The 23,277-nt window shown below is 38.9% G+C and overlaps 1 protein-coding gene across 10 annotated transcripts in view; it reads left to right on the top strand.

The window, feature by feature from the left end:
- TNNI3K (TNNI3 interacting kinase) overlaps positions 1-23,277 on the top strand; it is a 284,880-nt gene that overhangs the window by 177,756 nt on the left and 83,847 nt on the right. For 8 of the 10 annotated variants that reach the window (XM_049111790.1, XM_025417974.3, XM_049111789.1 and 5 more), the window contains 3 exons: positions 7,082-7,134; positions 7,461-7,513; positions 11,813-11,945. In XM_049111790.1, the coding sequence (XP_048967747.1) occupies positions 7,082-7,134; positions 7,461-7,513; positions 11,813-11,945 (239 nt within the window). Of the gene's footprint in view, positions 1-7,081; positions 7,135-7,460; positions 7,514-11,812; positions 12,055-23,277 lie in introns of all 10 variants that reach the window. The other 2 variants (XM_049111792.1, XM_049111793.1) reach the window with 1 other exon arrangement.

Below are 23,277 nucleotides of genomic sequence, written 5' to 3'. Positions count from 1 at the left end.
CTATAATTCAGAAAAAAAATGAATTAATATTTATGTGGGGCTTTTTTTGTGGCTTAAAAAAAAAAAAAAAAAAAACTCTTAATGGTAGCAGAGTGAAAGGAGCAAGTCACCTTGATCCTTCCAAAGCCATCATGAACTTCAGTCTGGCTCTGGAAGAAAGTCAGAATTGGAAAATGGCCTAATAATCAGGCCAGTCTGATTAATAGTGACAATTAGTATTGGACTATAGTGCATAACCAACTGATTATGAATCATTTGAGCACTTTAGGTAAATTTTCAATATAGGCAATTAAAATGAGAAGACTCATGATGCTTACATAATGACTTCATTAAATTAACTCAGTTCTGAGGTTGGAGGGAAAAAAAAAAATGTCAGGAAGAACCAGTAGAATTTAACTTCCATCCACTTTTGTCTGAGAGAAAACTGGAGAAAATACTTAAAAGATACAAATACACACACACACACACACACACACACACACACTGAAAACAGGTCATTCTTCTCGGAAAGTGAACTGTGTTGCTTTGGAAGGAAGAGCTGAAGGTCGGAGAGAGCTTGTATTTGCACTGGACGAAGGAAACGTCGCCTTCGGTTATATTCTTCTGAATTGTGCATTGTTGAGGCTAAAAGAACTTTGTTGTGGAGTCGTCTGGAAGGGACGGACATTTCAAAGAGATAAATACACAGTTCTGGTCCATAAACAATTGACCCAAATCATTAGCTTCATGATAAAAAGACAAAAACTGGAAGCACCTCCGAATACTGCGGGGCCCGCGGGTCAGGGGGGCCAAGCTGCCTGTAGGTGAAAGGCTCGTCCCCTCGCAGCCTTGACAGTTTTATAGGATCAGACGATGGGAGTGGGGGGACCAGGGTGGCTCTGGGGCAAGGGCGGGCTGAGACATCCCCACAGCGAAGTCAGCTTCTCCTGGGGGTCTGGACTCAGAAAGTCACGTTGCTTCCAAGGCTCATCACCTGCTACCTGACAGGTGCGTGGCTTCGTAGTTGACAACGGGCCTTGTTCGGGAGTCGGACAGACCCCCGGGAGCCCGGCGGCTGCGTGGTGACGATGGCCAGCACCTACTCGGCACTTTGGCATTTGTAAGACTCCATGGGTGACCCCTTAACATCCTCCATCCTTCTCACGAGCTTCAAAGATGAGAAAGGAAGACTCCAGGAGTGAAAATTATTATTCGTCCAAATTCACGAGACCGGTCATAGCAAAAACCAGGTGTTCTGGCTCCAGGTCTTTATCCTACATAGGACCTTCTGTTCATCCATCCCTGTTTCTTAAAGACCTTCTCTTCCACTTTAATGACCTTTTCCCGAAGGAACCCGCACAGTCCCTGTGTTCTTTTCTAGGCGTCCGGCAGTGGAAGCCGCTTGACAGTCTAGCTTATGCACGATGATGCTTCTTCCCTCAGTCCGCGCTTCACTCCCAGGCAGATTGTGAGCTCCCTGAAAGCGGGAACCGTGGTTTCTTCCGCAGAACGAGGCCCTCACAGCAGCGAGGGCGACCTGTGCGGGTGCCCAGGTCGCCGACTGCCCCTCCAGCTTGCCGGGTGCCCTGTAAGGCCCGGCGCCCTCGCCTCCACTCCCTGGAGCCCAATGACACCCCCTTTTTAATTTTTTTTTTACTTTATTTAATATGTAGCGATAGCCCCAAAGACGGCAATGAAGCCTAAAGACAGCACTGAAGCCCTCTGAGCTGCCGATGCTGGGAGGTCGACTTGGCACACTCACCAGCTAAGCAACGTACTTGCGAGCTTGAGCCTCACTTGACACAAGGAAATCACTAGTTCACAAACGGTGTGGACTCTTAGAGTCACGCTCATCTAGGTGAAACCAAAATGTTAAATCCAGAAAGGCCAAAAACTACGGTAGGAATGCAGGACTTGTTGGCCTTTGTCTCTCACACTTACCTGTAGGGTTTTACCAAACCCGCTGCGATCTGGAGAGCGTTCCTCGGCAGCACGTGACCCTTCAAGGTGTTTCCAGAGAGTTTAGGGGGCAAGTGTGTGTGTGCACTGCTTACGTGTACATGTGTGCTTATTACAACATCCGTTCACCACCGTCCTCCCTCCTTCCAGTGTAACCCAGGTCTTCCCATCTCCTGCCCCTTATTTCTCAGTCCGTTTCCCCCCCATGGGTAGGACTTGGGCTAACGTGCTGGTTCCATCCATTGCCGACAGGCTTGTCCATCCATCAAATCCAGATCAAAAGGGTCCGACTCACAGGGCTGTTTGTACCAGATGTTATGCTCTGTAAAGCATCATGTGTCACAGAAAACTGCCTCCCCCAGAATTTTATATAAAAGCAAACAGATCAAAATGAACCTCCCTGGTGGTCTCTTGGGGAAGAAGAAGTCTTAGAATTCCCATCACTTTGTTTTCTTGCACTCTTCTGATCCTGACGATGTTCTTTGTCTGCCTCGCTTGATTCCCAGGTCCGATGGCAGGTTTCCTGTTCTCAGGGACTGTGCTTCATCCCCTCCATGTGCCATGTTAGCCACACTCTAGAAGGGAAGATGTTCTTCTTTGCCTGCTACGTGCTGGTGGGTCAGAGGCGTGTTAGGCTGATTTCCACGTAGCTTGTCGACTCCATTCTCATTACTTATAGTCATACATTGAGTGCGGGAATTTTTAGCACTAACCGGTGGGTCTTCCTTCATTCACTCCAGCAGACTTTTCTGGAATTTCTGTCTAGACATCCAACTGGAAGAGTCCTGGCTCCTCGGGGCCTACTTGGGTGACGTGGGAGTCAGCCTCTCCTAAAAAGGGCGAACTCTGGAACCTGAGAATCAAATGCTGCTTCCCCCCCCCCCACTAGCTGGAAGACTGGTCATCTCATGCAACCCCTCTGATCCTCGCTTACCCATCCATCGACTAGATACGCTAATGCCAGCCACGGGATGGCTCCATGAGTAATGGAAAGATCACGAAAACACCAGGAGGCTCTCATGCAATATTTACTTCTTTTTTTCTTTACTGCTACCTTCTCTGTTACCACCCCACAATTTTTCACTATTGTTTGCTCCCCTCAAAACATGCCATTCAGGACCAATCTCAGCAATAAACTCTTGAAGCTTTCACTAATAATAACTGTACCACGTCTATTGCCTTAGCTGGCTTCAGCTCTAAGCTCGTCCTCTTCCCTGGGTACCCGCAGCTCCAATGCTGATGACTCTCAGACCCGCCACAAGGGCCACCACAAAGCCGTAGTGCTGTCACTGATTAGCACCGATGCTCCCAGCGTCACCCCTGCCTAGGTAGGAACTATGGCTCCGCACTAACTAAAAATTGAATGTCTGAGTCTTAGAGGTAGTTCTAAAAGTTCCCATTGCTACTGAGTGACTAGAGAAGGAATGGACAAACCCAAAAGACTATCTTCACGTGACTAGAAAATGCCATTTTATTCCAGCACTGCCTGAAGTCCCGCAGTGTTATTTTCATAGCGTCCTTTTGACCTTTGGTCCCATGTGCTGCCATGAACTGAGAGAGCCCTGGGTTCCTAAACTGTCACTTCATCCTTTGTTTTGTTTAATTTGCTATTATTTGCTAAGAACCCAAGAGCTCGTGTTTGTTTCCATTTGATAAAAAACAATAGTTGTCTGGTGAGTCCAGTCTTGCCAAGCACAGCATTGACTTCAGTCGAGTTTCTCAGCCTCCCGAGTCAGCCACTACCCTTTCCATGAAAAAGCATAGGATTTTTAAAAAGATGATCCTTTCTAATTGGATATATCATTGCTTTGTGCTTAAGAACTCCAAACTAGAAAACTTGAAGGATAGTGAAGGATGATCCTCAGTTTTCTGTTCCCCTTAGTCCTCCATATCTAAGCTATCCCAGCACCTAGGCACTTTTTTTTTTTTCAGATGTTTTGATGGATTCATGCTATCTTGTTTGTTTCCCACTCTTTTTACATTTGTACTTCTTACTCAGGGCCTATAATTATTCTTGAATACTAATCTCTCTGCTTTCAGAGCATTGCACCCGAGGCATAAAAATGTACTGTCTCCTGGTATCAGACCTAGAATTCCCTTCCCTTCCCAGCTTTCATTCCCTGTAATAACCCAACACCACCTCCACTCAATGTCCTTCCATTATTCTGCAGTGTGAACTCTCCAATTTAGTGAGTAAATTCTTCCTATAATTCTTGCTACAAACTATAGGCATCCCCAACTCTTGGCCTTTACTAAGATCATCCCCCAACTTAGACTTCTTTCCTCCTCTCATCTTCTGCCCCATTTCCTCTGCACCACAACATGAGCTCATCAACTCATTGCTGTCTTGTTCACCACCACTATATGCCAGTATATAGAAAATTTCTTGGTACATGACCAGCATTCAGCCAATTTATATTTATAGACTTACAGACTTTCCCTCAAGGCCCACTTCAAAAATAATTTCCTTTTTTAAAACCTACACTATTTTCTTTGCATTCTTACATAATCCACATTCATCTTTATTTTTATCAGCTGATTTTAAGTTCCTTGAAGATGAAATTCATAACTTGCCTCACTTTGCATCCCTCAAGAGTGTCCTGATAATGTGAGGAAAGTAAATGTCATGCTTGGGGGAAAGGTCCCTAACAACACAAGAATGACTCATAAAATGCATTTCTCTCCTACTGTTTGCCAGTCCCTGTTTTAGATCTGAGAGGGTGGCCTACATGAACTGGATCTATTTTTTCACTGTTACTGGTTACCCGTATAATCTCCTCATTGATACACTTAGGTTCTTTGAGCTTTAGACTCCTCGTCTAGGAACTAAGAGGGTTAAACTAAGTTCTAATGTCCCTTTCAATTGTAGAATTCTACAAAATCTAAATATTTATCAGTAGATTGATGAGTGATATTCTTTTTTTTTTTTAATTCATGAGAGACACAGAGAGAGAGAGAGGCAGAGACATAGGCAGAGGCAGAAGCAGGCTTCCCATGTGGAGCCTGATGTGGGATTCAACCCCAGGACTCCAGGATCATGACCTGAGCCAAAGGCAGATGCTCAACCACTGAGTCACCCAGGCATCCTGATGAGTAATATTCAAAAAGTACTCATGACTGTTTTCAGTTTCTATTCATTTATTTGTTCAACAAATGTTTATTAATGTTCCCATGTAATTGTGTGCACTAAAAACACCAGAGGTACAGCAATGAGCATAACCCATGTGCCCTGAGATACCCTGCTTCTCATACCATGATGCACTGGGTGGGCCAGTAACCAAATTCCCTTAAATTTCTTTGATAAGAGTAAAATTTTGCTAAACCTTCCACCCCAACTCCAGCTAGCTGGTATAATCATTCTCAATAACATAAAATATTGACTTTGGAAGAAATTGAGGCAAACAAATAAATAAATACGCCATGCAGATGTAACTTACCTGGGGCTTCTCAAAATCTATGGTTTTAAGCTATTGCCCTGATGACTACTATTATGGAAAAAGTGAAAGTTCAACTAGTGGTTCTGAGAGCCTTTCCCTATATTTAACTAGAGTAGCAGCTCCATTTACAAATGTGTTTTGCATGTTGAAATTATACTGTTGTTTTAAATAACCATTGTTCTAAGGAACTAATTGGAATTAAAATAAAATAATAGGGAGGATGCTATACATATAAATGTGTTATGATTGGGGAATCCATGCTCAGTATGTGTTTTAATGATATCTCTAAAATGTAACACCCATTATCCTTTGATAGACGAAGGGATTGTGGTATTGAAACTTTCATAGATCCTTCAGAGCATCTAGTGGTACAACATTAGATGCATTTTTCTTGTTGTACTTGAACTTCCAGAGAGCTCCTAATGCCATTAAGTTCTTTATCATGACAGTCATCACATCACACATAGCAACTGATAAACTTGTAGTCAAAGAGAGAGCATATTGGGTTTGGTTTTTGTTTTTGTTTGGTTTTTGGTTTTTGTTTTTTTTGACATCCATGAGTACTTCTACACTGGGTTTTTCCAAGCAAAGTGACTTTAAATATATTCTAGATTTTTGGTAGTTGAAAAGAGGATTAAGCCTATATCACAGAAATAAAACCCAGTAATGATACTATGGAAGTTCAAAAGTAACTTTCTCATAAAGCTCCAATCGGCACCAAAAAAGCATTTATGTAAAGGATTCAATATCTTATTCAGGTCTAGATAATAATAGTGCTTTCCTCATATGGATCACAAAGCAAAAACAATTAAGGATAGAGCAAATAAAATAAATATAGTGTAGTCTATAGACACTAAAAGAAATCCAGTGGAGGATCTCCTAATACTGAAATGACTCATTTACAAGCCAAATGCGACATGAGCATAAAAAAAAGGCATTCAGCAAGAAGCACCCAGAGACAATCTTCCATCATGATATGCTTGTCCATAAGATATCCCACAACTCATTTCACCAATATGTGGGAGGAATGACCTCTTTTGGGCTTTCCCAGCCTTGATTTACTTTTTGAAAAGGAAGGATGTTCTTAATCTAGCTTGAATTCTGGGTTGAAAAGACTCTGGTGATCTTTATACCTTTTCCTCCCTAAGACCTTAAAAGTGGCTTAGCTGGTATCATGCTTAAAAACACTCCTTCTTCCTGGAACTGTAGCTAGAAGATATTAGCCAAGACAATTTCCCACAAAGGAATGTGGAATTTCTTTCCTTTTACCGTGTTCATGTCAGGCCCTGACTGGAACTGTATGCCGAGGGTTCCAGCAAGCTGGTTCCCTTACTCTGACTCTCATTATGTTCACAGATGCCTTTGGCCTCATCTATTACAATTGTATTAGAAACTGAACCTCAAAGATTTGAAAAACTAATCTTCAGCTAATGGGACTTTTTGATAAGTTTAGAGGATTTATCCAAAGTTGGATACTTTGTATACTTTCAAAGTTAGATTAAAAAAAAATGATTTTGTAAATACACCTTTTGAATTAGCAAAATTAAGAAAATCAGAGTCACTAACCTAAGATTTCTGGTCATCTTTTGTGCTTCTTTAGTCTCTGGGTGAACAAATACCATCCTCTACCTTAAGGTGCCAGATTTAGAAATCATAAAGTTTACTCAAAGCTGTTTTTTGTTTTGTTTTGTTTTGTTTTGTTACAGTCACAATATTCTTCTCTGTGAGGATGGGCATGCTGTGGTGGCAGATTTTGGAGGTGAGATTTCTATGAATAATACCCCAAATGACATCAGTCCTCTTTCTTCATTCCTAGTTGGCACCAAATATTGTTATGATGAATCTGAAAATGGATTTCACACTGACAGTTATACTTTTCTAAGTCATTCAAATTTCAGTGATCCTGAATCTTAAAAGTATATTGTTTATTTTCAGTTTTTCCTCTTTGATATCCCCAGATAAAAGAAAGGAAGTGAGCACTTAAATAAGGTGGAGGTTTCTTGGGGTTTCAAAATTTTAGCTGTGATTTTGACTGTTTTTAAAGACATTTCCTTTGACATGAATTCGTTTTTTTCTCTCCCTCAGAATCAAGATTTCTACAGTCTCTGGATGAAGACAACATGACAAAACAACCTGGGGTTTGTTGCTGCTTATGTTTCCTATAATTATGAAACAATTAAAATGTGTAAACTCAGCATGAGACGAAGTGAGATGAGAGCAGCGTTAGCTGGAACCATTCTCATTGTCCCAGGGGCAGGATAATGTTTTATGTTTTTATTTTCAGTAAACCCTCAAAAGAACTCTTTCAAGGCTCTACCAGAAAAATAGATTAGATATATATTTGGAAAATGAGATGGATAAAATAATACAGAATTTGTTTCAAATTTAACTGAAAAAGTACATGGCAGGCATGGCTAATTGGCTTTCCTTTTTAGATCTTCTGATTAAGTAGTGAAGTTCACATTCACTCAGTAACTGTAGAATTTGTAAATTCTATTAAAAGCATCTATTAACAACTTTTTTCTACTTTAGCATCATAAGGCAATATGTCCTATAACCAAGCATTAATGTTTAAGTAAAATATAAGTTATAACATCTGAAGCAAGCATAATTGTACTCAAAATTTCTGCAATTAAATTCATTACCTGCTCTTTCCTTTGCTCCCCACATACCTCCAGAAAGTAACTTCTTTTTCTAGACTGCTTGTGTTATTTAATTACCCAACTTTGAGGTAATTTTCCATTCCTTCCTTCCTTGCTTCCACTAACTCTGTTCACTTTTTCTATCTATGTTTCTATGCTTGTTTTAATTTCAACCCAACCTCTTATCGTCCACTTCAGTTCAGGTCTTCATCATCTCTTTTCTGGATTAGAAGTAGGATTCTATGCCCAATACTCCCTTCCAATTCATTCTTGGCAGCATCAGCCAAGTGTTGGGTTCTGACAATTAATCTCCTTCTATAAGCCATCACAGATACCCACTACCAGGGGCGCCTGAGTGGCTCAGTTGGTTAAGCATCCAACTCTTGATTTCCGCTCAGGTCATGATCTTGGGGTCGGGATCAAGCTCTTCATCAGGCTCTGCTCAGTGGGGAGTCTGCTTGAATTCCTTTTCTCTTTCTTCCTCTACCCTCCCCTCCATGTGCTCACACACACACTCTCTCTCTCTCTCTCTCTCAAATAAATAAATATTAAGAAAGAAAGAAGAAAGAAAGAAAAGAAAGAAAGAAAAGAGAAGAAAGAAAGAAGAAAGAAAGAAGAAAGAAGAAAGAAAGAAAGAAAGAAAGAAAGAAAGAAAAAGAAGAAGAAAGAAAGAAGGAGGAAGGAAGGAAGAGGAAGGAAGGAAGGAAGGAAGGAAGAAAGAAAGAATAAAGAAAGAAAGAAAGAAAGAAAGAAAGAAAGAAAGAAAGAAAAGAACAACCAACTACCTACTACCCATAGGCCAAAATCAAAATTCAGTACCTGACAGCCTCCTGTCCTCCCCAGTCTGGATTAGGGCCGCTCTGTAATCTCTTCTCTCACAGCTAGTTCTCTCAAGCCCCCTCTACCCCAGCACACAAGCCTCCTAGCCATTCCCCAGACATGCCATTCACCTTCATATCCCTGTGACTCTGCTAGTATGCATTTCTCTCCCTGGATAGCTCTCCATTCCCCAGCTAGAAGGAGTCTACTCATCTTGCGAGGCCCAGGAAATTTTATCCATAAGTGCCTTCCTTTCCCTAATATGCTGCCTCCTCCCCATTACTTTTCTGTTTGTGCTTTTGTGCATTTTGCACTGCTAATTTAAACTCTTATTCATTCACTCTACAAACTTTTACTGAAGACCTACCTTGTATCAGGCATTGTTTAAAGGGCCAGAAATGCAACATTTGAAGAAAACCTTAGTCCTTGATCTCAAGGAGCTCATTTTCTAATGGGGAAAACATGGTAATAAGCATATAGATTTAAAGCAGTGTGGAAGTTTGGTGGTAAATAAGGTGTGACAAAGAGTCCTGGGAACTCAGGTAGGATGAATGGAAGTAAATTAGGTGTAGGAGAAAACGGAAGGGAGTGGCAGATAGAAGTGAACAACAGTATGAGCAAAGACACAGGGGACAAAGAAATAGCAGACTTCCCAGGGGAACTTCAAATAGGTTGGCATTGTTGGCATGCACTAGTGTGAGGAAGAGAGTAAAAGATAAGCTAGAGAGGAAGGCAAGAACCACATCATGGACATGTTGTATTGTGATGCATGCTCCCCCCAGTTAGATTTCACTCATTCATCCAACAAATATTTATGGACTACCTACTAGATGCCAGACATTCTTCTAGGCACTGGGAATATTGCAGTGAACAAATTAATTTTCATGGTCCTACGAAGCTAACATTCTACTAGAAGGAGTTAGACACTGAACAATTTAGCAAAATATATATTAGTAGCGATAAGTGCTATAAAGAAAAAACAAAGCACAGCATATGAATGTAGAGTGGCAGAGGTGCCATTTAGACAGAGCAAGAGGGAAAGATAACATTTGATGAGAGATCTGACCAACAGTCATCCATGTGAGGCAGCGGGGAGGGGGGTGCAATATAGATGGAGGGAGCAGTAAGTGCAAAGGCCCTGAAGCAGGAAGTTCTCTGTGTGTCAAGGACAGAATGACTGGAGGGCAGTGAGCAAGAGGAGAATGGTAAGATATGAAGTACAAGGGAGGTAGGAAGAGGGTCCTCTTTCTGACAGGACACACAGTACCTGGGACACAGAGAGTGGCAAGTCAATGGTTCTCAACCCTGGCTGCACATTGGAACCACGTCAGAAACCTTTGAAAAATCACACCATTTACTTCCAACCCCCAGAAATTCTGATTTCATTGGCCTGCGGTTGATCTTGGGTACCTGCATCTTTTAAAAGTTCCCTCAGGTGACTCTAAAATACATCCAGACTGGCTAAATAAACTTTGGTTGAAAGAAAATTGAATCGAATGTCACCAACAGCAAGCATTTATTTTTTTTCTTTCCTAGCAGTGTAGCCTTTGAGCACAGCCCTACTCTAGATTTATTTTGAAGGCTATTTGGTTTCTTACTAGTTATGTGGCCTTGTGTAAGTTGGCTAATTACTCTATTACCCTCCGTGGGAAAATGGGCATATTGCATGCCCACTCCCATGTACACGATGTTGCGACACAATGCACAATCTGCTACGTAAGTGGAGGCTACTTGGGATGTGAAAGCGCTTGAGGAAGAATTGCATATAAGCCCCATAGTGGGAATATAGATATTCTTGGAATGCTGTAATTATGCATGATTTCAAAATAAGGTAGACACCTCAAAATAATTATCAGCAGCCAGCTCTCCATAGAACTTTGGGGGCAGCAATAAAAGAATATCGGTTTCCTTCAGTGGAAGCACAAAGAAAGGAGGTGTTTGGCGAAGTTCACTAAGAAGGTATATAGAGCCACGGGATGTTAGAGCTGGAAGGGCTTGCCTCCTCTGTTTTACCCTTGAGGAATCTGAGGTCCAGGAAGCACATGAGATTTTTCCAGAGCTGCCCAAGCAGGCAGTAGTAGAGCTAGAACTGGAAATTTCATCTTGTGACTCAAAACTTGGTGCTCTTTCCCCTAAACCACAAATAAACCAAAATTATGCATTTGCATCCCAGAATGGAAGCTTATATTTAAAACCAAAAAAAAAAAAAAAAAAAAGCATAACTGCCAGTGAAAAGAATGTAAATAATGCCATCAAAACATGAATATAAAACTTTGTAGGAAGAAAATTATAACATTTTATAGCCTCTCTTCCTGGAATATCGCGCACATGGCCTTCAGAAATAACACAACTGGGTGAACAAAGGAGAATGGCACACATCATTCTGCCAGTAAGAGATCTGCTTCAGAGGAACATTCTGAGCACTCCCCCAAGATCCTTTCTCTCCTCAGTCATGAGGGCGCTATCGATGGGTTTAATTTAGTGACTTTCTGAAATTACAACCTGAAGATCTAAAGGAGGGAAGGTGCCTCCCACAGTGTGTGATTCACCCCCCCAGGGAGGCACAGAGCTCTTGGACGAATCGTGGTTGGCTTCTCGGAAGCTTGTATGGCTTCTAGGGAAGAGATGCTCAGAAGTAAACAGAAAGTGCTGCTGCTGTGATCATCATTTTATAAGACGCGGGGTTACTTGACGATTAATACTATCCCAGTATTTTTGGAAAAATTATGAACATCACGATCCTCCAGTGATTTTTTTTAAAAACCCTTTTGTAAAAAGGATCAACAATAGTAAACATGCTATTTATGTATGAACACACCAGTGTGTTGCCCAGTGCAGGACAATCTATGTTATTTTACATTTATATCTTTTGAGAACAATGGGGCAACACTTAAATGCTTACTAAGAGGAAGACCGTTCCACAGTGGACTAAGTAAACACTTGGTAGATGACTCTTGGATGTTTCCGAACCCGCAGAACCTCCGCTGGATGGCTCCCGAGGTGTTCACGCAGTGCACACGCTACACCATCAAAGCTGACGTTTTCAGCTACGCCCTGTGTCTGTGGGAACTTCTCACCGGTGAGATTCCATTCGCTCATCTCAAGCCAGGTAAGACATCCTGCGAAGTGTTTCCATTTTCCAGGATTCTATGCATTTTCATGACTTCAAGAAACATTTTTGTCTTCCTCAAAATCATCACTCTTGGTGGGTTGGCAAGGTGAGGATAAAGTAAACAACTTCGATTTGTTTTAAAGCAGGTGCCAAATCCAGGAAACTTATTGTCCTAACTGTGTGATTCCTAGACCCAGGCACACACAAGCATGGCTATATTTTATTAAAGTGTAAGGCTTTGATTTATCTGTGGTTAATAAAACAAGCAAATGACTATGATCACATGGCAGCTGGTGCAAATAATGTGGACATTGTAATACTTATTTTTTGAGATTAGATTCTAGACGCTTTTCAGTGTGTATATAGGGGTGAGCTGAAAGTAGCAACACATAACAATAACTTATCAGAACTGCTTTCTGTTTGTCTCACATTATGGAAAAGAGAATTGCTTTTCCTAATAATTTTGCATCCCATAAATGGATACCTTCTAAAAGTGGGACTTAGTGAGTAAGCCTAATTTTTGGTGAGAATATAGATTATCTGCTCCGTGCACATGTAGACAAGAGAGGTAGGAAATCTAATCATATGAAAAATATACACATACTTGAGATTTAAGGTAAATTTTATCTGCATCTGTCTCTTCATTTTATTTGAGTTGCTTTTATGTCTTGTTGCTCTATTTACTTACTTAGACTGGAAATTTGCCCCCAGCTATCACTCATCTGATTTATGTCTGTATAGGTTTGCCTTTTTGAGAATATCCTGTAAATGGAATCATGTTGTTGATTTTCAGTAATTCATTCTTTTTTGTTCCGAATAATATTCCATTGTGTGGATATATCACAATTTAATTGTTTGTGCATTGACCATTTGATGATTATTCTGACTTCAGAGCTGCTGTGAATATGATCGCTAAAACCATTCAGGTATTTGTGTGGATGGTTTCATTAGTCTTGAATAAATATGTAAGAGATGATTACTAGATCTTATGATAAGAGTTTTTCTACAGTATTTATATCATTATGAATTCCCACCAGCAGTGTATTAGAATGTCAGTTGCTACACATCCTTGCCAGGACTTTTTTGTTATCTGCTTAAAATAAAATATTAGCCATTTAGGTAGGTCTGAAATGGCAGATCACTGTAGTATCATTTAATATTTCTCTAATAACTAGTGATGTTGATAATCTTTTCACATGTCTATGTGTGTTCATACCTCTTTCTTTGGTGAAGTGTTTGTTCAGATTGCCTTATTATTTACTTTGTAAGAGTTCTTAGATTCTAGGTAGAAGTCTTTCATCTGCTATGCGTTTGGGAAGTATTTTTCTCTAGTCTGTGGCTTGCCTTTTCATGATTCTTAGTGATGTCTTCAAAGAAGTTTCTATTTTCAATGATGTCTACTTTATCAACCTTTTAAATCACTTTTTTTTGTATCCTTTCTAAAATATGATTGCATCACTAAGGCAACAAAGATTTCCTCCTATGTTTTTAATAGAATTCTTAGAGGTTTAGGTTTTACATTTAGAAAAACTATCCATGTTCTTTTTTTCAATAGCACAGGTATGAGCTTTTGTTTTTCTTTTGTTGATTTGTTTTTTAATATGGATGTTTAATTTTCCAGCATGATTTGTTAAAAAAAAAAAAAACAAACTTTCCTTTCTCCATTAAATTATTTTCGGTACTTTTATCAAAAATCAATTGACTGTATATATGTGTTTATTTTCGGACTCTGTTCCATCAATATATGTCTACACTTACACCAATACCATATTATATTGAAAGGTTATATTTAAGTCTTGAAATCAGGTTGTATGACTCCTCCAACTATGTTCTTCTTTAAAAGAGTTACTTTGGCTCTTCTAGGATTTTTGCCTTTTTTTTTTTTTTTTTTTTAGATTTTATTTTATTTATTCATGACAGACACAGAGAAGAGAGGCAGAGACACAGGCAGAGGGAGAAGCAGGCTCCACGCAGGAAGCCCGATGTGGGACTCGATTCCGGGTCTCCAGTATCATAGCCCAGGCTGAAGGTGGCGCCAAATCGCTGGACCATAGGGGCTGCCCAGGAGTTTTGCCTTTTGATATAAATTTTAGAATTTGTTATCTCTATCAAAAAAAAAAAGCCCACTGGAATTTTAGGGAGATGGGTAGATCCCATTGAATTTATAGATCAATTTGGGAGGAACAATTTAAGCATACTGAATCTTCTGATCAGTCCACATGGTATAACTCTCCCTTCAGTTAGGTCTTTTTTAGTTTCTGTCATGAGTATATTTGTAGCTTTTAACATACAAACCTCGAATATTTTTTTAGATTTATCTCTATGCATTTTGTGTTTTGATACTATTATAAATGTTATTTTTTATTTCAAAGGGTTCTTTGCTAAAAGGGAAATATAATTAATATTTGAATATCAACCTACTATTCTACAAATTTGCTAAATTTACTTATCCACTCGAGAAGCTTTTGTCTACATTCCTTGGGTTTTTCCACATAGATTATTTTGTAGTCTGTAAATAAAGAAAACTTTCTTTTTAATCTGTATGTCTTTTTATATCTTTTTCTTGCCTTCTTGCACAAGCAAAGACTGTGGTGAACAACAATGAACAAAAGCAAAAGTGATGAGCTATGTATCTCGAATCTATCCCTTTTCAAAATTTCACCCATCATCATGCTAGTCAAAGCTGCCATCTTTATCACTGTAACTACTGAGATAGTCATTTGACTTATTTCCCTTCATTCTGCTCCACTTCCTCTCCACTCCTTATAGATCTACTGGAATAGTATCTTAACATAAAACCAATTATGTCACTATTGCTTAAAATCATCCAAAAGCTTCCTGTGTTCTTAGAATTAAATCTCAAAATTATTAATATGCCCTGAACAACTCTACATGATTCTGTATCTCTGACCTTGCCCAGATCATTTTCTGTCCTGTCCTCCAGCCACTGTAGCCATCTTTTACTTCCTTCCATGTGTCCTATTTTTTCTGGCCCCTTTACAAACTTTTTCCCTGGAAATACAGTTGATGATGACTCCACAAAGGTTACTGTGAGGATCACATGAAATGATATTTTCAACTGACCTTCATAAACTGAAAACTGTCCGCAACTGTAAGAGGAGAGATGAGGGCAAAGTGTAACACAAGGTCAGGACTTCCTAGGATTCTATACTTACGTGGCACTCATTCTGCAGAAAGCCCATATAAAAAGTCCAGTCATCTGTAACTCTTCTTATTCCTCCTTTTCTTCATTCCTCCTGTCCTTCCTCTCATGTTTTCCTCACTCATCTCTGTATTTTCGGTTCTACTTTCTAAATATCTCCTGAATCTTTCCCCTTATCTCCCTCTCCCACTGCAACTTCCTTATTTTACATGTAGAACTCTGCACAGTATCTTAAATAGTGTCCTCATCTCTAGGTTTTCTTGTCATATTCTTTTAACCAGTTGTCATACCATAGCTAAGCTTAGCTTTCTAAAAACTCAAGTTAGGTCATCTGGCCTTCCTTATTTAAAATTTCCAAGGTTTTCCCTTTGCTTTTAAGATAAAAACAAAATTTATTGAAACAATTTACAAAGCCTCACACCACTTGCAGTCTCTCATTTATGTTTCAGCCACAAGACACTATTTCTCTTCCCCAACGTGATGTGTTTCCTCTCACTTCTCTGTTTTTGTACACATTGGTCTCTTTGAGACATTCTTGCTCACTTTTCATCGTATGAACCCTAATTAATTTTAAGATCTTATCTTAAATATCACTTCTTCCCAAAACATCTTCCTTAATTCTCTAATATTGAGTTAGTGCAGTCTCCTCCATGCCCCAAGTCATCATTTATTATAGTATTTATCATATTTTACTCCTACAGTTTTGGAATTTTCTCTACCGCATTATCCTTTGCTAGTTATACAGTGAATATTTCAAAGAGATAAAGATCCCTTCTGTCATGGACCCCCCAGAAATATTTACCCTTTTTAGACAGAGAATATTATATAATAAAACAGTTACAAGTCTTGCCTAAGAATAACTTGATTCCAATATCCCAGATATTAGAATTTACAGTACTTTATTGGAAAGAGAGTTTGTTTATGATAGATGTTGAATTTTTTAAAGTTGGACAGTGACCATGCATCAAGAAATGAGACTGTTTATATCATTGCAGTGGTTAGGCAATCTAGCATATGTTCAGCAATAAATTATGTGAAGCATCAGATTCAATATAAGCTACATATTAGCCATTTACAAAGAGGAACAAATCCATGACTACAATGTGTGACAGCATTATCAATTATGGTAGTAGCAACATTACACATGGCTCATCCTTCTGGATTTAGTAGTTCCCTATCTCCTGGGAGAAATACAAAAGTGGAACACAAATGTTGGCATTGACTCCTATGCAAGTGATGGGTTTGCATTGAGAATAACTTGGAGTTAGAGTCTCTTTTGCATAGGGCATGTTCAAATTTAATCTCAGGTTTAGAAAGGACCAAAAGCCATCACATCCAACATCCTATAGTCACCTGAGATCAAATGCCCAAAGGACCAGAGGAAATAGGCAAATGCTTGACACAGGACAGTGTAATGGACAGGAAATCACCTGCTCTGATTCAAGGGGATAGCTGCTACCCAAATCTAGCCAAGCAATGGCATGCAGGAATGTAGGGATCACTGCTCACTGTTACCATATACCCTAATTTCTGTGTATTTGTTTAGAAATCTAAATGTTTGGAGTGCTTGGGTGACTCAGTTGGTTAAACCTCTGACTTCTGATTTTGGCTCAGACCATGATCTCAGGGTTGTGAGATTGAGCCCTGTGTTGGGCTCTGCACTGCACACAGAGCCTGCTTAAGATTCTCTTTTTCTCCCTTTCCCTCATGCCTCCATGCTGGCACTCTCGAAAGAAAGAAAGAAAGAAAGAAAGAAAGAAAGAAAGAAAGAAAGAAAGAAAGAAAGAGAAAGAAAGAAAGAAAGAAAGAAAGAAAGAAAGAAAGAAAGAAAAAAATAAATAAAAAAATCTAAAAAATCAAAGAAAGAAAGAAAAAAATCAAAAGGTTTTTAAATGTCAGCAATTATTTCAATTTTTAAGAAAACATTGCTCACACTAACACTATATGGACTGAAGAGAATCAGCATACTGTGTAAGAACATGAGCCTTAAAACTGTATGCAAGCTACTTAACCTAACTATGCTTCATTTTATTTTTATTTTTATTTTTTTAAAGATTTATTTATTTATTTATTTATGGTAGATATATAGAGAGAGGCAGAGACACAGGAGGAGGGAGAAACAGGCTCCATGCCGGGAGCCCGACGTGGGACTCGATCCCGGGACTCCAGGATCGCGCCCTGGGCCAAAGGCAGGCACCAAACCGCTGAGCCACCCAGAGATCCCCCATATTATTTTTCAAATGAGGATATCAATAAGACCTCAAAAACGTTGGAATGGTCACTGGAGATTGGTAGCACTCAATAAATCTTAGCTATTATTATTATCTTTAAGCTATCATTGAGTGCTCCTCTGACTGGGAACTGGATTTGAGTTAAGAGGAAAACAGAGAAGAACAGGGAATTGCTCAGGCCCTCGTAGTACAGAGCAGAGGTTAAGTGCCAAGTAGAGAGAAGCAGAGGGCTAAGGATGTTCCCTGGAGGAGTCTCCTGCCCAGACTGTGAAAAATGGGAAGATGGTATCAGAGAAGGAATCTGAGAAGAGACGAGAGCTGAACTGCCAAGTGAAAACTAATTAAATAGGTGAATAGTGGGAAAGTAGAGAAGGAGTCGCAACAGAAAGGAGGATGGGCAAGGTACAGAGTCATGAGAGATGCACAAATAATTCAATAGGGATGAACCAGAGAACACAAGGGAATCCATCACAAGACACATGCTGTAAAAGTGAAACTTGTGCTACATGGTGATGGGCCTTGTGTGTCCACAGTGAAAGTCACTGCAAGAGATTAAGCAGGGCAATAATACAATGCTATTACTATTTTAAAATGTTCCCTCTTGCTACAAAGCAAAGTCTGGATTGAAGAGGCTTGAAACCAGGGGCAAGGAGATGAGGTAGTCTAGATAAGAATGTAATAAAAACCTTAACTAGGGTAGTGGCTTTAGAAGAGAAAGGAGAGGCTGGTTGGGAAATTTGAATGGACTTGCCCATGAATTGAGGTGGGAGCACAAGAGGGAGGGAGGAGTCAGGGATAACTTCCAGGCTTCTGGCCCAGCCAGCAGGAGGATGATGAATCCAGGGAGAAAGCAGATTTGTGAGAGAAGTGACAAGATTAGGGAGAGAAGGAGCCAAGGTGTGAAACCAAGCAGAGAGAGAAGAACCAGGCAAGATGCAAAAGGCGCTGGTATGACCTGGCAAACAAGAGCTGTACTGGATACATTTCAGAGAAAGAAACCGACACCTGCTTCCCAGATTTTATATCTCTCCTGGGTCTGTCTCCTCTGATATATTATGAAAAACTAAAGAAGAAATCTAGGATAAATTAATCCATCAATATGTAGTTCATTGAATCTCATTCCCTCCTAACCAGATACCACATTTTGTGGATCACTTTCAGATTATAGTTCGAGGCCAAAGAAGAAAGCTTCTTGTTTTCCTTTTGTTTTCCTGTGTGATGCCAGCTGGTTCACAAGGAGACTCAACTCTGTCCTGGGATTCCTTCATGCCAAGCTGTATCTAAGTCTCGGATGTGGCAGCAAATTAAGAACATCTGCCAATTTATTCTAGCCAGATTTTGGTGAGACTTCATATTGACGTTTTAACTCAGAGTTGCAAAGTATAATACAGGAGCCAAATATGGCTTGCAAATTTTGGTCTCACATATAATTGTAAAAAAAAAATAAGAATTTAAGTACATTTAGAGACACAGTTGTATCACAGGATCTCGTATTTGTAGCCATTTGTGTTTGCTCCCTCTGTTTAAATATTAGATGATTATGTTCTTCTCCACCTATGAGCAGGATCCTAAACACCCTAAATATAATAATCACAAAAGCCATAAGCACATTGATGATGTGGTGGGAAAATAGGAGTGAGCTAAAGTTCCGAAATCCTGTGTTTGCTGTGCTAATCTTTATCAGTTTATCACTGAGAAGAGTAGAGCCAGCCAATCGCGACACAGATCACTGGAAAGATCGAATCGGTCCAATGGATGGTGGTATTTCTATGAACATAGCTGATATTAACATTCCAATACTTCATTACACTGACAAAGATTGCAATGAGAATAGACACTGGTGCAAATTAATCTATTCTTCTGACAGTCTGTAATGAGAATGGGATGTGGTTTAAAAAATTAAGCCATTCTTAGTGCAATCTCAAGATTGCAATCTCATGGTCTCTCTCAGATGCTATATGCTCTGGTGATACATCATTGAAAAGTGTCAGTTTAACAAAGAATGTGTCTCCGCTCTTGCTGGGAGAGTAGTCCACACTTGCTTTGTTTCACCACAGCCCAACCCATAAAAACAATGAGGTAGAATCAATTGTGGTTTTTTTAGAACACACATACATACAATCAAAAATGAAAAAATATATATATATATTCTAGCAGTTTTATCTTAGTCAAAGCTTACAAATAAAATATTGTACTTTATTGCTCTCTTTTTTATATGAATGCCTAGATTTATTTTTATAAAACATAAGAGTGATAGTTTAATTTAGGAATTCAGAATCTAGCACCAATTTATCCATAAGCAATATAGCTAATTAAATTCACCATGAAGAGCTGCATAGTCATCCTCTCCACAGTGGCCATATTACATTATGAGCTGGGGCTGGTGACAGATGAAATGGTTTGTAGCCTTGTAATTTGCAGTAACTCAATGCAATCTTGTACTTGTTATTCATACTCCCAGGAAAAAACCTCAAAAGGAACTGTGATTTCTGGTCCAAAGAGAAGAGAAGATATACAATGTCTTTGATATCTAGTTTTCTAGATTCAGGCTGAAAGGGATCAGTGAAACCCTCAGCTCTGTAGATGATAATGATTACAGCAACAGCAACAGCTAACACTTTTTGAGAACCAACAATGTACCAGATGCTCTCTGTATACTATCACCTTTAATTCTAATAACCTATGGTTTTGGTTCTTTTAGGATAAGATATAGATAGATAGATAGATAGATAGATAGATAGATAGATAGATATAGTCAGGAACTGTGTCTTTCTGGAATATATATATATATATATTCATTCAATATCACACACTAGTAAGAGGTATAGTCAAGACCTAAATGCATGGCTCCTTGACCCCAAAGCCCATGCTTATCACCATTACACTGTGTCCTCACTTCTTCATCTTACATGTACAAAAATTAATACTCACAGAGGCAAATTAGCTTAGTTAGGATCTCTCATAGAGTTAAAAGCAAAGCCAAACTGGAAATTGGGCCCCACATTTCCTTGTTAAGGGCATTTCTTTTTTTTTAAATAATAAATTTATTTTTTATTGGTGTTCAATTTGCCAACATACAGAATAACACCCAGTGCTCATCCCGTCAAGTGCCCCCCTCAGTGCCCGTCACCCATTCACCCCCACCCCCCGCCCTCCTCCCCTTCCACCACCCCTAGTTCGTTTCCCAGAGTTAGGAGTCTTCCATGTTCTGTCTCTCTTTCTGATATTTCCTACCCATTTCTTCTCCCTTCCCCTCTATTCTCTTTCACTATTATTTATATTCCCCAAATGAATGAAACCATATAATGTTTGTGTTAAGGGCATTTCTTAATAGTTAAACTGTTTTAGTTTACAGAAGCCCTCACCCCAGATGTTCTGAACAAAAGATAAGATTATGAACTAAATATGCCACCAGATCTCAATAATTTATCTAATTGTGTCACAATGGAATATTACACTAGACATTATATTCATTCTATAGTGTTTCTTGGTGACTAGGCATTGTGCTCTGTCCTAAAGACATAATAATGAGCAAGATATTAATTGGCATTGATCTAGCATCTTTATTCATTTGCACAATAAATGTTTACTGAGTTCTCTGTACCAGGACCTGTATTATTTCCAGTGAAATCATATTTTAAACTCCCTCATTTATTGATTCATTTGAAGCACATCAGCTGGATACCTACTAATTACCTGTCATCGTGCTAAACACAGGAGATACAATGGTAGAAAGACACAGTTCCTGACCTCAAGGAGCTTATGATCTATTTACAGAGGCAAGGAAATAAATTAGCAATTAAGTATAATATAATATATACTATTGTAGTACCAGGCGCTGTGAGAGTACGTGGGAAGGGCACCCAGAGACACTTCTTTAAGCCAAGACCTAAGTGACAGTAGACATAATGTAGGAAAAGAGGGTACGAAAGAACATTTCAGGAAAAAAGGATCACTTTTCTGAATTTGTGACTGAACCATAAAAAGCAATGAAAATCCAGTAAATCATGTCTTTAATAATTATTCATTCATTTGCCAAATATTTTGAGAAGCCCAGTACTTCTTTTTTCTTAGCTTGTTATCACTCACATGGAATGTTCAGTACATTCAGTCACATGAATAAAAGAATGAAGATTATCACATATTACCCTGAATGCCTTTTGACAAGCTCTAGTCATATATATTTTTTTGGTAAAGTATTAATAAACAATAAAGAACTTGAATCCACAAATCAACACCATGGTTATATAAACCTTTGAGGCTGACTCACAAAAATGTATTTAATAAGTCTCATTCCAGATAATGGAAGTGGGGAAAAGCTATGCTCTAGAATTGTGCAGTCCACTGTGGAAGCTAGTAGACACATGTGGCTATTTAAATTTAAATTTATATTAATTGAAACTGAAGTAAAAATTCAGTTATTCAGTCACACCTTTTTAGTGCTTAATAGCCACCTTTTAAGCACTTAATAGCCGTATGCTACCATATTGAACACCACAGGACATTTCCATCATTGTTAAAAGTTCTATTAGACAGTCCTACCCTAGAATCTAGATTACAAGTTTCACTAAATCATTGGTAATTATCACAGTGCTGGAGAAACGGTAGATGCTCAATAAATAGTTATTGATCCTTTTAAATTTAGCCTTATTTTCTTTTAATAGCAAAGTTTCACTTGGAAAGGTAGAAACCAGCATGTACATAAATCATTTAACATATTTTATGTAGCAATCAAGGTAAAAAATTGATTAATGGGCTAACAGTGTCTTTCCTGAATCTGGAATACCAGAAAATTTCCCAGCTGTTAGTGTAGCATGACTACTTAGGCAAGACTGACAAAGCAATCTCAAAGGCGACAAATCTCAATTCCACGACCCCTCATGTTGCATTGCCCACTTTCTGGCGGAGGTGCTAATGAGTAGTATCACTGCCAAGAGTGCGCAAAGCAAAAGGGAGAAGGAGATGCCAAGGCCTTGCAGAATCTACTTTGAATAATGAAGAATTAGATATCGTTCATCTTAAACTGATTTTCCAGACACCATGCCAAGAAGCAAACAAGTAACTTTATAGACTTGATATCAGAGTCTAAAAGGGTTTCAAAGGAGACATTTGGCACCTGCATCTGAGTTTAACTCATTTTATGAATAGTCCCTCCCCGCCCATTAGGATATGTATAATTAGTTTAAATGTGTTCACTACACTGGCTTATGTGCTTATAGCTGCACCAGCTCAACAATATCCGAATGGTCATAAGGTGAAAGAATAGAGTTTGAAGATCAAAGATCATTAAGCATTAGTTAATCCATTTGCTTATTTATTTACCTCATTCCAAAAAGAATTAAAAATAGTCAAGAATAGCCAATGGAAGAAACCTAACAAACCTAGTTTTCTGTGACACGAAAGACACATTTTGTACATCGTGTTAAGTTTGCTAAAAATGTTATGACCAGTCTTTTGTTTCTTTGTTTTCTTAGTGTAGGCAACTATAAAAATAGCTGAGGGTGGCTAGAAACGGTTGGCAAATGTGACAATGCAAATAGTCTACAAATGGCATTGAACACAAAAGCAGAAATGGAATTCCTGACTCTGCCCTCAGCCTGGAACCATTGTACAATTACAACTTCTACGGCAAGGAAATATTAGAACACCAGGCAGCCAAGAAAACAAACTTAAAATTTTAAATACAAATAACCAATAAATATCTGGTAAAATACTAAGCCTCACTGCTTATCAAAGAACAAAATTTAAACAAGAAATGAGCTGATATATTTACCTCTCATATTAGCAAAATCTTTCATAAGATGAGAAAACTTCAAAATATTGAAGAAATTACACTTTGAAGTATTTATACCCAAATTTGAACAACCTAAAATTGAGGCATGATTAAGTAAATCATAGTGAATACAGAATCATTAGAGATACATTAACCTGAAGT

This window comes from Canis lupus, chromosome 6 (assembly GCF_003254725.2).
Source record: "Canis lupus dingo isolate Sandy chromosome 6, ASM325472v2, whole genome shotgun sequence".
Taxonomy (NCBI): domain Eukaryota; kingdom Metazoa; phylum Chordata; class Mammalia; order Carnivora; family Canidae; genus Canis; species Canis lupus.
The sequence above is the reverse complement of the archived record's forward strand: the minus strand, read 5'-3'. Positions and strand labels throughout refer to the sequence as shown.